The sequence below is a fragment of the Caloenas nicobarica genome, chromosome 2 (assembly GCF_036013445.1).
Source record: "Caloenas nicobarica isolate bCalNic1 chromosome 2, bCalNic1.hap1, whole genome shotgun sequence".
Classification (NCBI taxonomy): domain Eukaryota; kingdom Metazoa; phylum Chordata; class Aves; order Columbiformes; family Columbidae; genus Caloenas; species Caloenas nicobarica.
Genome location: NC_088246.1, coordinates 73,253,965 through 73,268,671, shown reverse-complemented (window position 1 = coordinate 73,268,671; position 14,707 = coordinate 73,253,965). Strand labels below are relative to the sequence as shown.

Sequence of the window (14,707 nt, the reverse complement as noted above, 5' to 3'; positions counted from 1 at the left end):
TCCTTACAACCTCACCTCCCCAGGGCATGGCTTCCTCTCCCCTTTTGTCAATCAGGAGAAAACAAGGCTCTGTGCAACAACAAAGTCTTGCTGGCTGGCCTCAGAGACACACGTGCCAGGTTTCAGACAGACCCAAGAAATTACTGTTGTTTGAGACACCCTGATTCCCACTAAGATAGAAAAAACAATGTAGATGGGAAGCACACTAAGAGCACATTTCTGTCCTGACAAACACATCAGGATGAAAACCACGTTCCCTTTGCAAAGTTCCAGCAAATAAGGTCTGGACAGAGCTGTTAGGTGTCAGCAGAGGAAATCTAACTCAGCCTCTCTTTCTATACAGCTTCAAAGGATAACTATTTCAAACTTTGTGCCAGAGCTGGGCATTGTACCGCATTCTGAGACCATAGGCTTTGGCATACCTACACCAGGAAGGACAAGTGTCCTTGCTGAGTCCTGTGAACTATGTACATTCTGCTCATCTTGGCTTTAGCTGAGCCAAAGCTCACATGTAAGGTCAGGCAGAAAGCTCACCTTGCCTTCACAGCTCTGGTTAAGACAGAAAAGAGGATGGACATGTTTGGGCTTGAGAACAAGTGTGTACGTTTGCTAAACTCACTGTGTAGACAGACACAGAGTGGTACGAACTCAGCCTTCCCACTGAGTCTCCTGGAGCTGTTCTTACACACAGTTGAACCTTGCTTGGTGCTTGCTATATCCCTAAAGCCCCAGTCAGTGGGCAAGGAGATTTTCCTCTGCTGTGTGCAGGTGTCTTTGATATTCAGCTGTCAGTGTGAATTTTACATTTAAAGAAGAAAATATAATTTGATCCCAGAATATTATAAGGTCATTTCTATTATAGAATACAAACTTCACTTTGCTTCAGTATTCTAACATTGCTCAGGTATTCTCTAATGCACTTTGATCTAAAATAGTTTACTCTTGGTTAGCAGCCTTTTGTGTGGCACTCAAACAATGGTAATAAAGCCATTTCCTCTAAAGGAAGAGATTCAGAGCCTGATCTGCAAAAACATGTTTGCAGTTATCATACATACGTAGTTGGCACATGAGCTTCATGTGATCGCATATGCAAGCTCACAGTCACATGGTGATTTAGCTGTTACACTGGTAGAAGAATTTCAGTTACCTCTTACTTGGCTAGATCAATGGGCACCAACAGTACCCTGCCCAAGTTCAGAGGATGACTGATGCAAAAGATGTAAGATCAGATGAGCCCAGTAATTAGAGAGGCTAAGATTTTTCAAAGTTATATAACTGGAAAAAAGAAATCTGTACAACATCGAGGAGGATAAATCACAAATAATTAAGCAACTACAGTTATGCCCACCTATAATGGACAACAACAAAATAACTTTACCATAATATGAGTTTCTTCTTAAGTCCCATCTGTTAGCAATTACATTATGTTTTTAAATCATCAGGGCTGATATTTCATATATCATTTTTACTCACTGTTGTAACTTTGAATGTTCTCATCATTCAGATAAATTGCTGATTCTTTCCAGAATCCTGCTAAGTTATTGGACTTAGAGATGTTGTATGCACCAATGAGTTACCTGTATTATACACCCCCACAGAACAAATGAGTGCAAGGAGTCAAAGGTGTTAATGTAACCTTGTATACAGCTCCACCCAACAACCATATGAGAGACCAGTTTGTTAATTCTGCTTTGTGCAAAAATGAAGAGTCAGCTGATTTTTGTTACAAAGCATAGGAATCACCGTTGTTAAATAAGCGACTGTCCTGGGGGGGTTTCTGAAATATATCATACTTCAACCTACCAAGGGGAGGAGGAAGTCATATGAATTACTCCTGCAATATTTCATGAGCTAGTAAATTTTCTATGGAAATTATCCAGCTTGATGAAAATGTCTGTATTTCAAACCTCACAAGAGTCTGATTTAGAAGAGAAATAGTGCTCGTTTACTGCAGCTTCATTGAAGACAAAGATGGAGAGAACCTGAAGTGTTGAAATGTTAACATTCCAAGAAAACTAATTATCATATTTTCACTTGCAAACTTCAAGCCTGCTGCTAATTAATCTCAGTGGAAAGGCTGTGTATGAATCAAATTGTAATGTAAGTCAGATTATATGAGATGAGATGTATAACATGCCTTGCCACTGAGGAGAAATGAAATGGATTGCTTGCACAGAAATGACAAAAAACCCAAAGAGCTTGCTCTTCATTAGTGCACTGATCTGTACCAGCCAGCTGATGACAGATTCACCCCAACGGAGTGTTGCAAACCACCTTGGATTTTCCAGAGTTTGCCTGTGGTCACAAATTATCTAGACACAATGAGAAAAAACTATTTGACTGAGCAAACCTTGATGTGGCACTTGCAGAGTTCTGTTGTGAAAACATCTTGAGGGCAATCAAGTGCCATTAGCACATGTCAATGAAGCTTCCCATGAATTACTACAAAAATTACAGCTAAGTGTACTCCTCTTCCATCACTGTCCAAACTCTCTGACAAAACACTTTGGATATCTGTTGAAGTATTACAGAAATTAACACTTTTCTGCCAGTATAGTAATCAGAAGGATGTCAGCAGACAATTAATTTGGTCCATCTGCACTAACGTCTTTATATAATTCATGCATTGATTATAGGATTAAAAAGATTTGTTACTATTCACTCTGGAAATACTATATTGTGCATATAATGGGGATAGTCAAGGAGACTTGAATAGATCAGTTCTAATTGAAAAGGGAACAAAATATGTTTTCTGAAAACAAGATCATGTTTACAACCTCCCTAAGTAATTTCCATGGAGTTTGACTGAATCATTATGTTTCCAGTTTATTGTCTTATCATACAAGATATCACATGACAACCACACAAGAAACACTATAAGTAGCTCATAATACTTGCCCCTGCATAGTTTTCCTTTCTCTTTCTTTTTTTTAATACTATTAACTCGCAATCATGCAACTTTTAGATGCAGAGAAGCTTGCGTAGCTACTTGGGTTTTTTTCATCCATCTTTCATCTCTCTTTTTTTTTTTTTCTTCTTTAAGAACGGATACATCACGGAATCAAGAAAGTCCTGTGCAGCGTTACTCTACTGGCTCAAATTCTAACACCGTTTTCATTAGTTTACTTGTCGATTATATCCATTCTACCATTGTTATAATTTATTACAGCTTCTTTTTGTGTGCACATCTGTTTAAGCAGTTCCACTCGTTAGACCTATCCACCCAGGCAAAAGAAGCTTTTATTTTATGTAGGCTGCATTACCTTGTTTTCCACAGCTTGCACATACACACTTTGTGACGAATTACTCATCACCTGTTGTGAGGTTTAATGGCGTGCCTGGTATGGTCAGTATAGTTGGCTATTCCAGATGCTTTCAACCATCCACACTTCCCCCTTTCTTTTTTTCACCCACCACTCCCTGTGAACTAAATACTCTAAAAGAAAAGCAAGCAAAGTGTTTCAGAACCATCTGGCCAATTTGATCCTACACAGTTCGAGCCTCGTCATTTCATTCAGAAATCATTTTATTTTAAATCTAAGAGGCGATGGAATGCTACACTCTTTTCTGACCTTATATTTTGCTCTATTTTCTCTAACATCCTATTACTGGGCTGAGCTTTCCCTCTGCTCATCTCATGACTTTCAATCTCCATTTAATCTTCAAAAAAATAGAGACTCTGCCTTCAATAATTTATCCCAGATGAGAATCTGACCTTATAAACACAGATCACATAGAAGTTCAGCAAGACATTGTCCTATTTCCTCCCTTCGCCTTTGCTTACACAGACAGATGGAAATTCTGGCCCTAATGAAGTCAGGGCAACTTTTGCTGTTGCCTGCAAAGGAGTCAAGGTTTCCCTCCTACAATTTCTGTAGCAGATAGGTGATTATTTCCTATTGCCTAGTCTTGTGATCTCAACATGCTGAGATGAATTGTCCTAGACTAGCAGGGTTTTTCACTTGTGCTGGTTAAGATAATTGTGCATTACCCCAGATCAAAGTAGTGATTTATCAATACTGGCTAAAGAAATTAAATTCTGTATTACTGCTATTTTATTCTGGATATGCTCAAAGTTGGTTTTGCCACTGCTTTTTAGTCTCCTATGCTAGTTGAACAGCAAACTTTGTTTTGATTCTTGGTAAAATCTAAGTTGCTGGAGACACTGTACAGAGAGCTCAAGTGAGCAGCTTCAAAACTCTTTACAACATGGGTTACAGTTAGGAAATGGAAACACCATAGTGAATTCACGATATGGTAGGACTCTTAAAGATCACCGAAGCTAGTCTGGGGAGAAGAAAGCACAAATCAAAATTATAAGACAATATCTTCCACTGCAGCTTGAGTGATTTCAGCCATTTATTCTTTTTAAAGACGTAATACAACGTCTGTGAGGTAAGGCTTACATAGATAAGATATAACTCACAGTCAGATTTTGCTAACAGAAGAGCTAGCAAATAAAAAGGAAATTTACACTTTCTATTCTTTTGTTTTCTCAACATGTTTTCATTTCTCTATTTGCAGACCAATGGTATCTTAAATCAGCAATTTGAGAAGAGAAGCACTCTTTGAGGAGAACCAAAAGTATCACAATTGTATAGCTATTTTTTCCCATTAGCTTCTCTTACTTGGCATTTATTTCAATTTATTTTAATTTTATTTGGCATGGTTGTGTATTCTGCATGAATTCCTGAATGGCTTTCCATTCTTTTCTCCTATGACCATCTTGTTCTTTGCTGACTTTTCCTTCAGTACTCAAAATTCTGTACCACAGTACATTACTTCCAGCTCATTAACTCCCAGTCTTTTTTTCTTTTTTTTTCTTTTCTGGTTGGTTGGATTTTTTTAAGCCAAAATCTCCTGCAACTTTTCACCTGTCTTTTGGAAAACAAGCTTCCTGGAAGGCAAAAGCACAATTTCTATTTATTTATGTTCATGGGAAAAATTTGCTCTGCAGCTACAGAGATCAAATTTGAGATAACCAGATCTATTAGATCCATAGAGGCAGGCTGACATTCTTGTTCAACATTTGGCCTGGTCTCACTATCCATTTCTAGATGTCAGCTTTCTCCAAAAAGAGGCAAGAAATCACACTCGAGTAGTGATAAACCTTCAAACAGAAAATACACCAATTATCCAGTCAGTATTTTTTTCAACTTTTTTGATCTCCACTTCAGTGTTTATACAAGGGGAACAGAAGAGCTTGAATTCGGGATTGTAGATCAGGGCAGGGTAGCGCATCCTCTTTCTGTTTCAATTTCTCACTACACACTATGTAGTGAGACTATAGCCTGCGTAGTGACTCTACTTTCCTCAGCATAGTCCCAGACTTTAGTCTTTGCCCTTGGCTTCTCCCTATCCATCACCCACCCTTCTTTGCAAACAGGGACAAACTCCAGCACAGGAGCAAGAACAGGACCATAAGGAGATGGGATAGCCAGAAATTACAGCAATTTCGGGTGTAGTACCACTGGTTTTCAGCAGCCTCCACCTCTGGCTGAGGAGCTTCACTGCACCATGGACTACCTGGAGGGCCATGAAGGTTTCTCTGAGACAAGATAAAAAGTTCACCTCCTTGTGCTAAATGGGTTAAATGACTTGTTCTCTGCCAGCTCTTGTAATGCCCACACATCCATCGGTTTCCTCTCTTGCCACTGCTGATTCCACTAGCAAGGGCAGGATTTTGCCCTCAACTATTCACAAGTAATTAATGCATTATTGAACAGGAATAAATAGATAGCAATTAAATAACAAGTATTAATGACTTATTTATTAACATATTAATAGTTGGCCTGAGAGTAATAAATGCAAATTAGTGTAAAGTGGTACCAAAAATTGTGTCGATAATAGGCCCTGAAGTAATCTTGTGTGTTCAAGATAATTACAAATATATTTTCCTTTCAAAAAACTACTGCTGGGTAATTTTTTATGGTTTGCCATAATATCATTTTAGAATTAGAAAATTAGCCCTAGTCTCATTAAAATAATTTTGCAGTGCATCAAGCTTTATTTCAAGTATAACTTTCACATTATCTTCTTGTCTATTGAGCTTGCATTTTTTTCAGAAACTCTCTCTATGTGCAAACCTTTTGGGCCTATGCTTGGTAAACTAACAGTGTTGTTTCAGTTTACTGCTTGTATAACTTTTCTCATCATTAGTATTATTATAGAAAAAGTCCCACTGCAAGCAGTGGTGGTACCTTGAGGGCTAAATGCAGTAAAAATCACCAAGGGACAGATCTTTTCCATTTTATCCCAGTTGATAACAATTCACCTGATAAATACTTCAGGGGCTTTAAACATGAACAAAGCAATGCAGCGGGCTCAGCACACCTAGCAGCTGATTCAGCCACAACAGATCCCACTCAGAAAATCATCCCTGATCAGAACCTGTTTTACTAGAAATACTTTCCTCTTTTTTTTTTTTTTTTTTGGTTTGGTTTGGTTTTGTGTGTGTTTTGTTTTTTCCCAACTCCTATTTGCTTGGGATAAAGAAAATCCCACTTCATACCTTGGCTCTGAACTGTTACTTAACTTTGGGAAACAGGTTACTTGGTGAGGACAGCAAGACATTGTCACTTTCTTCACATCTACCGAAAGAAAAAAGACTTGGCTAAAATCCAGAGTCCAGACCTCATTACTGAACTGGCAAGTTAATGTATTCTTGTCTGCCACTGGTCCTGATATTCCTGATTCTGGAAAGTGACATACATTTAACATGTGCACATCTCCAACAAAAGATCATTAATTATTCAGCTCTGCTTCCATATTTGTAACAGGTGAGGAATGGTGATCCAGGCTTCCTCCTAGCAGAGGGTACCCAGAACAACTGTTTCTGCAAATGTTTGTTTCTACAAATGTTTCGGTCTGCACCTGTAGGCAACATTTTTACTTCTTTGCAGCCTTCCTCATTAAAGCATTGTAAATTACTTCTTCCAAAATAATCAAGTGTGTTTCTGCGTGGTACAGGGCCTTCCAAACCGCTACATAAATGTGATTGTGGCCATGTAATCTGTGTACCTGGAAATATAATTCATTTTGTTGCTAATGAAGGTCCTACGGCACAAATTTATTAACGATATACTTTTCCATGGGATAATAATTGGGTCGATAATATTAAACTCATAGGCTCATTATTTAATTGCAAGGGCAGATTATGAATACAGCTTCTAAAATGTATTTTAATGAAAAACACTACATCCTGACCTAATCATATCAACCTTATGCTATCTAATTAAGGATGCAAAAAATCATTAGAGTTGCAAAATATTAGTTCCAGCTCCAACAGGCTGCTAGCTGCCTCTTCATGAATATATATATTTTTTTACTCTATGATAAATAGTTAATGAGGTAAAAATGACAAAATTTGCATGTAGGCAAATTAGTTTAATAGAGTGATGTCTTCCTGGTCTACAGAAAGTGACCTTTTTCCTATCAAAAGAACGACTAAAAATACTTTGAAATGATGGCATGGATGTCATTCCACAAATGACAAATCACTTCTCTGAACAATATAAAAATTATAAAATGCAATAACCTTAAATTCTCATAATACTGTAAATGCGTCCTCTGCTGCTGCATTTATCAATTTAATAAAAGAAAATTAAGCATATTATAAAACACCCATTTATGGGGCAATTTTTAATCCAGGGAATAAAAATGAGAAGCACATGGTTAATACCAAGAAAATATTGCGAAAACGTAGACCTATTTTTTCCAGAAGGTTTAACTGACTATTTACTTGAATGACCTCCATTTAAAATATATTTTTTATGTAGAGTGATGTAAGATATGGCAGTCTCATGCTTCCCTTTATAAAAATTGCTCACAGTTAATTTGGTATCTTATTTAAAAATTAACACATTAATAATGCACGCAATAAGGCCTAGTGATGTGTCTTCCATACTGATTACTTTGTACAATTAGGCATACAAAAAGAGAGGGACAAGATAAATACCTTATGCAAATGCATGGCAGAAAAAAGGTCTTTCAGTATCTACCTAGGAGCATAAAAGACCTGACAACATAGTTCTCAGCCTTGCAGGCAGATGCTCCATGTGGAGAACCTATTTCTAGAATGGAGCAAGTTTTTATTACAAAACTAGATTTGCCAAAGAGCTAATTAAACTTGGTTTGACAGTTCTCTTTCCAGTCAAAATATTAATTATATAAACAAAAACAAAACTTGAGCAGAAGGGTAAGATTTCAGGTTTCTGAAGAACATTTGTTCTTTTTTTTCCACAGTATTCAGTTTTCATGCAGATAGCTCAGGAGTTTTGGACAGTAGTCTCCACTCACAAATTTCCCTCATTGTGAGGCAAATCCTGTGCCCACTGAAGTAAAGGGTAGAGATCCTGACGATGCCAAAGATGCAAACTTCTGCGCTCTTTCTGCGTTACTCCTATCTACTTATATTCTATAGTCTGCACCTGTATGTCCCATTGAGAACAGGAATGTTTAACACTGTCACGGCCTGGTGTTCAGTTAGGGCTGATATAGAGGAAGAAGCATTAAATTAATGCAGAGGTAGAATAGGAATCAGAAGGTTTGGGGACTCAAAAGACAAAAGTATGCATCACTTCACTTTGTCGAACAAAATGCACGGCGCTCCCTACACAGCACAGCGAGCCCTCCCTCTACTCTGCACCCTCCTTGCTGCTGGATCTGGCTGAGGCTGGGTCCATTTTAAAGGATCTCAGATGAAAGTCAGGTACCCGTACTTCAATACGGCATTTCATACATGCCACGCTGCATATTTGAAGCAAAACTAGGCAGTTACGTTTATCTATACCTATGGGTCATTGTTTTCAATGTTCTGTCCTCTGAAGTATGGCATCTTATAGCAGTGGACAATCCAGATTTCTTTCAGGGGCAGACTATTTGTATAGAGAGAAGTAATTTTTCTTTCCATTGTTTTCCATTTCTCTTTACCCCCCTTTCCCTCCTTCTTTTCCCTCCCCTTTTCTTTTTATTTTTTTTTTCTCTCCTCAGTCAGCACTTTCTGTACTACTGCAAGAAACGATATGCTGGTAATATCATTAGAAATGTATTCATCACTTGAAACAGAAAAGTAGTTGTTGGCAGTTGCCTTTTCCACCACTTTTTCCATATGGCATTGGTAATCCTGCCATGTAAAATGAGGTCCACTGTATATATCCTTTGTTTGACCTTACTTAACATGTAACAAAGGTAATAGAAACCAGTCATCAGTGGCTATGCTTTGACTTACTATAGAATCGTTTTAGTCAGAAAAAAAAAGGGTTATTTTGCTTACTGGGATATAGCAAATAAGTGCTATCTGTATGAAAAGTGGGAATGTCTGAGACAGGTGACTGTGGTAGCACGTTCACTCATTCATACCTTTTCCCTCCCCTCTGTTGAAATGCAATGTGGTTCTCTGTGCGTTCCCACAGAAATTAAGCTTACTGAGTATCTGCTTTTTCATTCAATTGCACATTCACCTTTTTATTTTTCCTTTCAGGGTCCTAACTGTCATCACGAAAAAAAAACGGTGGAAAATAATTACAGCTGTGCCAGATGTTTATAGCAGTGACAACTGAGGCTATATATTTATATAAACTGCTGATCTTTCAGAGGTAGCTATAGAGACTTGAAAAACCTGCAGACCCTAATCTGAAACCGTTTGTTCTAGTGGGTTAGAAAAGAAAGGAAAACAACTCATACATGCTTAAGAGGACTAATTTCCTTCCTATCTGGAATCTGTCCATTGTTACATTGAAGCAGGCGAGTTACTAAACAAAGCATTGTGCACAGAGGCACTCCACTCATAGATGTATAAATCTGATTGATGAGCACTTTAACAATTGTCCAAGAGCTGGTTTATAAGACAGTCCTACAGGAATAAATTAAAGCTAGAAAGCAAGGAAGAAAACGTCCCTCACAGATTACTGACCATGTCACTTCTGTTATTTTCAATTCTCCAAAAGTGATTATGACCAGAAGTCTCATTTGTGGATAGCATACCCAACACTGGACACTTTGTAAACACAGATGTATCTCCTGCACACCACAGCTTAAAGTCTGTATGTTGTACATACAGGCTAGTGGCTTAATAGAAAAGAAAGTGGAAGTATTTTGATAACCGAAGCAGAGCAGACCAACTTCAGACGTCTCCTACCTTCCCCTGCAAATTTCCAAATCAGCCCAATTCTCTGGGCTATCCTGGAAGGAACAAGCCAAGAAAGAGAGCATGGCTATCAAATCTGACTCACCAAACTCACACCCCCTCCTCAGCACAGCCTGCCCTTGCAGGGAGCAAATTTGACTTGTTCATGGAGTTTCCAAGATTGCCAACCTGGCTTAGAAATTATGTGGGATAGTACTGACATTTCAACAAGTAGCAAGTTTCCATGACCCAGTCAAGAATCACCAGATGGCTTAGATGAGTTTTGACATCAGTGATGTTGCTAAGCTTTTGGCTACAATAAGCAGATTGTACCCCCTCTCTAGATGTTCAGGCAATGCACATACAACCTCGCAAAATTCTTCTGAACATGCTTCTTAGCTTCTTCATTCAAAGAAGCACCCTAAGAATAATCTTCTTGTATATCTAGGTCCTTTTAAGTAATAACCAGAAATACAAAGCCTTAATTTGCACCAGTATGTCACAGACTCAGTTTGGTGACTCATTTCACCACTCACCATCCGTCTTTCACCATTGATTCCTCTCCACTGCTCAGCTCTCTTCATAATGTAGCTCAGCTCCTGAATGGATATTTCTAAGTCCAGTGGAACAAAGAATGTGCCTTCCTCACTGTGAATGCGTCGAAATACATCCAAGAGCCAACCTTCGCTATATAGCCTAAGCATAGAAATGACACATTTGGTTCATCTTTGAAAGGACTATTCATGAAAAAAAAAAAAAAAAGGTATCTTACCCTTTTGTAGTCTTGTAAATCTTGGGTTTGCCTTCAAGACTATATTCTCTACTCATGAGTAAGAAGCTTCTTTCCTATAAGTTCTCCAACCTACAACCCCCTTCAACCCTTTGGAGAGTTTACAATACTTGAATCAAATCACATAACTTCATCAGCAATTTCATTTAATTATTTCAAGATATTGACTTCCCAAAAAGATCCTGATCTTCCTTTCCTTCAGAAATGCCCAATGTCTGTCCTTAGCATTGGGCTGGGTAACTAGTTCTAATGCTTACATAGAGTACCTCAATTAGGCATGAACGATAGTCCTGCTGTGCCAGGGTTCAAAAATGGGCAAACCACTCACCATGGGAACCACTCACCATTTTTTTCAATCCCAAGCCTGAAGTCTATACGATCTAAACTTCTCTTGATCTTAGAAAAGTTCATTTTGTTTATTGGCTTTGTTTTTCTATGACATTTCTGTGCTGTGGTAGGGAGTTGAATAAGCACTATGCAGTAAAATTCTCCACCACAAGAAAGGCTTGCTGTGTGGTATTTCTTAATGTAGGTGAAACCAAGAAATATTGCAAGGCTTTTGGAAAAGCCTAGTGTCACATTTTTAGCCTTAGATGAACTTTAAAACTTCAAAACATTGCTGCTTAATTCAAATGGAACCTCTTCAAATTCATCTCTTTCTTATTCTACTTTTATTCCAAAAGCAGGGGTTCAGAAAATAAAGATTGGAAAACCTGGAATCTCAGTCTTGGATATCAAACTGAGGTCTTTCCTTTTGTACCATCTTCAAGCTAATACTTTATTACAATTCAGTCGTTGCTTAGTACCAATATCAGCTTCTCCTTCCTTCCCAGAGACTGGCTGAGTAGTCATAAGAAGTGCAGGGATTACAAAAAGCCCGGATTTCTCTGGGGATGTACAGGTCCTTCTTTTATTGGCAGGTGGAAGAGAGCACAGGCACAACTCCTTTGAGCCTCTGAACTCTCATCCTTCTCAGGTACAGCAAGACTAGATGCAGTTCTTGCAGGTGATCCTTATTCTTGGGTGTTATATTGGCATGTATGAGCTAACCAATGTGTGTGGAGGTGGAGGGCAGTCAACTTTTCAAGTAAATCGGAATAAGTTCACATTTACACTAGCTCTACGTCTCACCTTAGAGTGCACACAGTAACTGCAGAGAAGCACACTCAATAAGCTGCTTAGTACAGTTTTTCCCACAACTGAGATTCAGCTTGGAACAGAAATAAGGAGATGCACCAACAGACAGTTTTTCAACTTGATGTCAGGAGTGGCTTTAGCTCTCTCTTGAAAGGATAATGTGTACCTTAGGGTCAAGTCAAGATCTATATCCAACAGTTTCTGTGATGGAGTAGCTATTCTGATACTGAAATCTAGCAGCCTGGCCCAACATCATATTAGGGGTTTATATCTTCTGCTTTGCTGCAGTACTCTCTGTACTTTTCCCCCCACCCTTCTCTTTTGAAACATTCTTTTTTGAAGCTGCAGCCCTAAATTTGCTGTAGTTTCCAAGATGTCATTTTGGGATGCTCTTATGAAAAGAAGAGAGCAGCTGGAAGATAATCTAACTGAGATATAGGTAGTCCTGGGAGTATAAACAAACTGGATACCAAAAAATATTTGTAAAAAGCTTTAAAGTGTGAAATGCAAATCAGTGCTAAGGCAGAGTAGGGTACTAAATTATCTTAAAACATGCTACAGAGGTATTTTTTTTTATAAATAACTGATACCCTTCATGTAATAATTTTGCAAATTCCACAGCATCTTCAAATAAAAGTTTTTCTCTTAACCTGCATTAGATATTCTTTTGACATAACTGATGCATTTTTGCAAACATTGATTCATAACTTAGAATTGTCTTGTGCTTAGTTGAAAAACCAGCAATCAAGCTGGTGGGCTTTCTGGACTTCTCCTCATCTTGAAACAATAATATTCTACGGTGTTCGTCTCTGAAATTCCAGGTCAGCAATTTAAATGACTTGCCACTTTTCTTGCTAAACAAGAAAAAGACCTTGCCATTTATTTAAGCTCACTTAATGTAACATTCTTATTTCAAATGAAGTAAAATTTAATGCAGTTAAATTACTGTCTATTTGCTGCCATAAACATTTTCTGTATGAAGATTTTAAGCACATGGTTATAAACAATATAATTAACTTTGAATTAATTAACAATCATGAAGCCTGTCTTCCAGCTTTGTTCCTTTTGCCCAAAAGTACTCAGCCTGCTCCTGTTACCTGCTTTGATTTCTTTTCTTTGGAAAAAAAAAAATAACAAAACACTTCTCGTATCTTAGCATGCATATGACAGTAATAATTTCTATTGCTAATGCAATAAAGAACAAAACCAAACTCAGATGCTATCTTCTAGAGATACGAGACCCAGTATAATACCTTACATGTTCATCTATTTATCAGAAAGAACATAAAACATTGAAATCACTTGCTATCCAGAGTGAGGTCAAAACATGGACTTCTAAAAAATTTACACAAACCAAAAATCGAAGAGTAGTTTGAGTGGTTTAGAAGAATTTATTACATCTTCAACTTGAGCCTTTTGCATAATTTTTTTGAAAACAACTGTAAGAAATATAAAAACAATTTTGCTGTTAACATTGAAAAATGTAGATTTTTGAAGCTTTTCTCAAAAAAAAAAATTTCAAATACCAGGAAATTAAGACTTTTCCAGCAGACAATTTTAGTTGAGATGGGTCTGCATTTTCTCACAGTGCAGAAAACATTTCACCAACAATTTTCTGACTGTCTCTAATGTCTGGTGGAATTAAAATGAAAGAATTGCAAACAGTGCCACTTCCTTTTTCCAAAAGGTAATTAAAATATCTTTCCACCCTAGATGTACTACAGGCTCCTAAGACACCCAAGGGGAGCCAGATTCATTCAGGTATGTTGGTTTATAAAGGGACAAATAGATGCCTGCTGCTGTTTATCCCCTGCCCATGATTTCATTAGCTTCCCGGGTTTTTGTCAGTGCTGCTATGAAGCTTTCTAGCTATGTCAGAAACAAACACTTCTCCTACTTGCTTTGGTGGTCTGGTGGGTTCACTGTTCTCATCCCTTTTTTATACTCTGCTGAATACTTCTGTTAAATGACAAATTGCTGAGTAGTTCTAACCAATGGCACCAACTCCACCATCCAATAGCCAAAGTCTTCCCTGTGTAATGCTGGCTTAGGACATAGAAGACATTCCTCAATATTTATATCAGTTTACCTTAAAAGAGAAAGATGCTGTGGATGCCTGTGTAAAAAATATGTTTTCTGAGTCAAGCAACATTACATTTGAATGTTTTTGAGATATGACACCTGAGAAATATTTACACAAAGGGATACTACTGCCTTGGTTATAATACCATTTTCTCTTGAAAATAAATGCTGTTATATCAATATTCAGGAAACAATGTTATGAATTGCAGAGGTGCTTTCCTTATAACACTTTAAAGGTCTTAATGCTATCATTAGTGGATCAACAGTGTGCTGTTCAAGAGTTCTAGCCAGCTCCAAGTCGGGCTGTGGACATATAATGAAGAGAAAGCAATCCAATTTCAGAAGCTCATATTGTAACTTTACTCTGCACAGACTCCAGTATTCAAAATGTTTCTTTTTGTTATCAAGCAAAGAACTTCAAAGACCTTATGCATTGTAACAGGTTTTATTGTCTTCCCTTAGCTTTTGTATTTTGCTATGAATCATTTTTAAAATGTCTCATACTAAGACAACTTTTTTCCCCTAGTAACATTTTCCCTCCACCCCTTTATTGGAAAACATTATGGGAAAAT

General features: G+C 37.7%; 1 protein-coding gene across 1 annotated transcript in view; it reads right to left on the bottom strand.

Annotated features, from left to right (window-relative positions):
• The window catches only part of LOC135985007 (uncharacterized), a 138,288-nt gene that overhangs the window by 46,233 nt on the left and 77,348 nt on the right, over positions 1–14,707 (bottom strand). Inside the window, exon 13 of the mRNA XM_065627928.1 lies at positions 10,663–10,822. Within this exon, the coding sequence (XP_065484000.1) occupies positions 10,663–10,822 (160 nt within the window). The remainder of the gene's footprint in view (positions 1–10,662; positions 10,823–14,707) is intronic.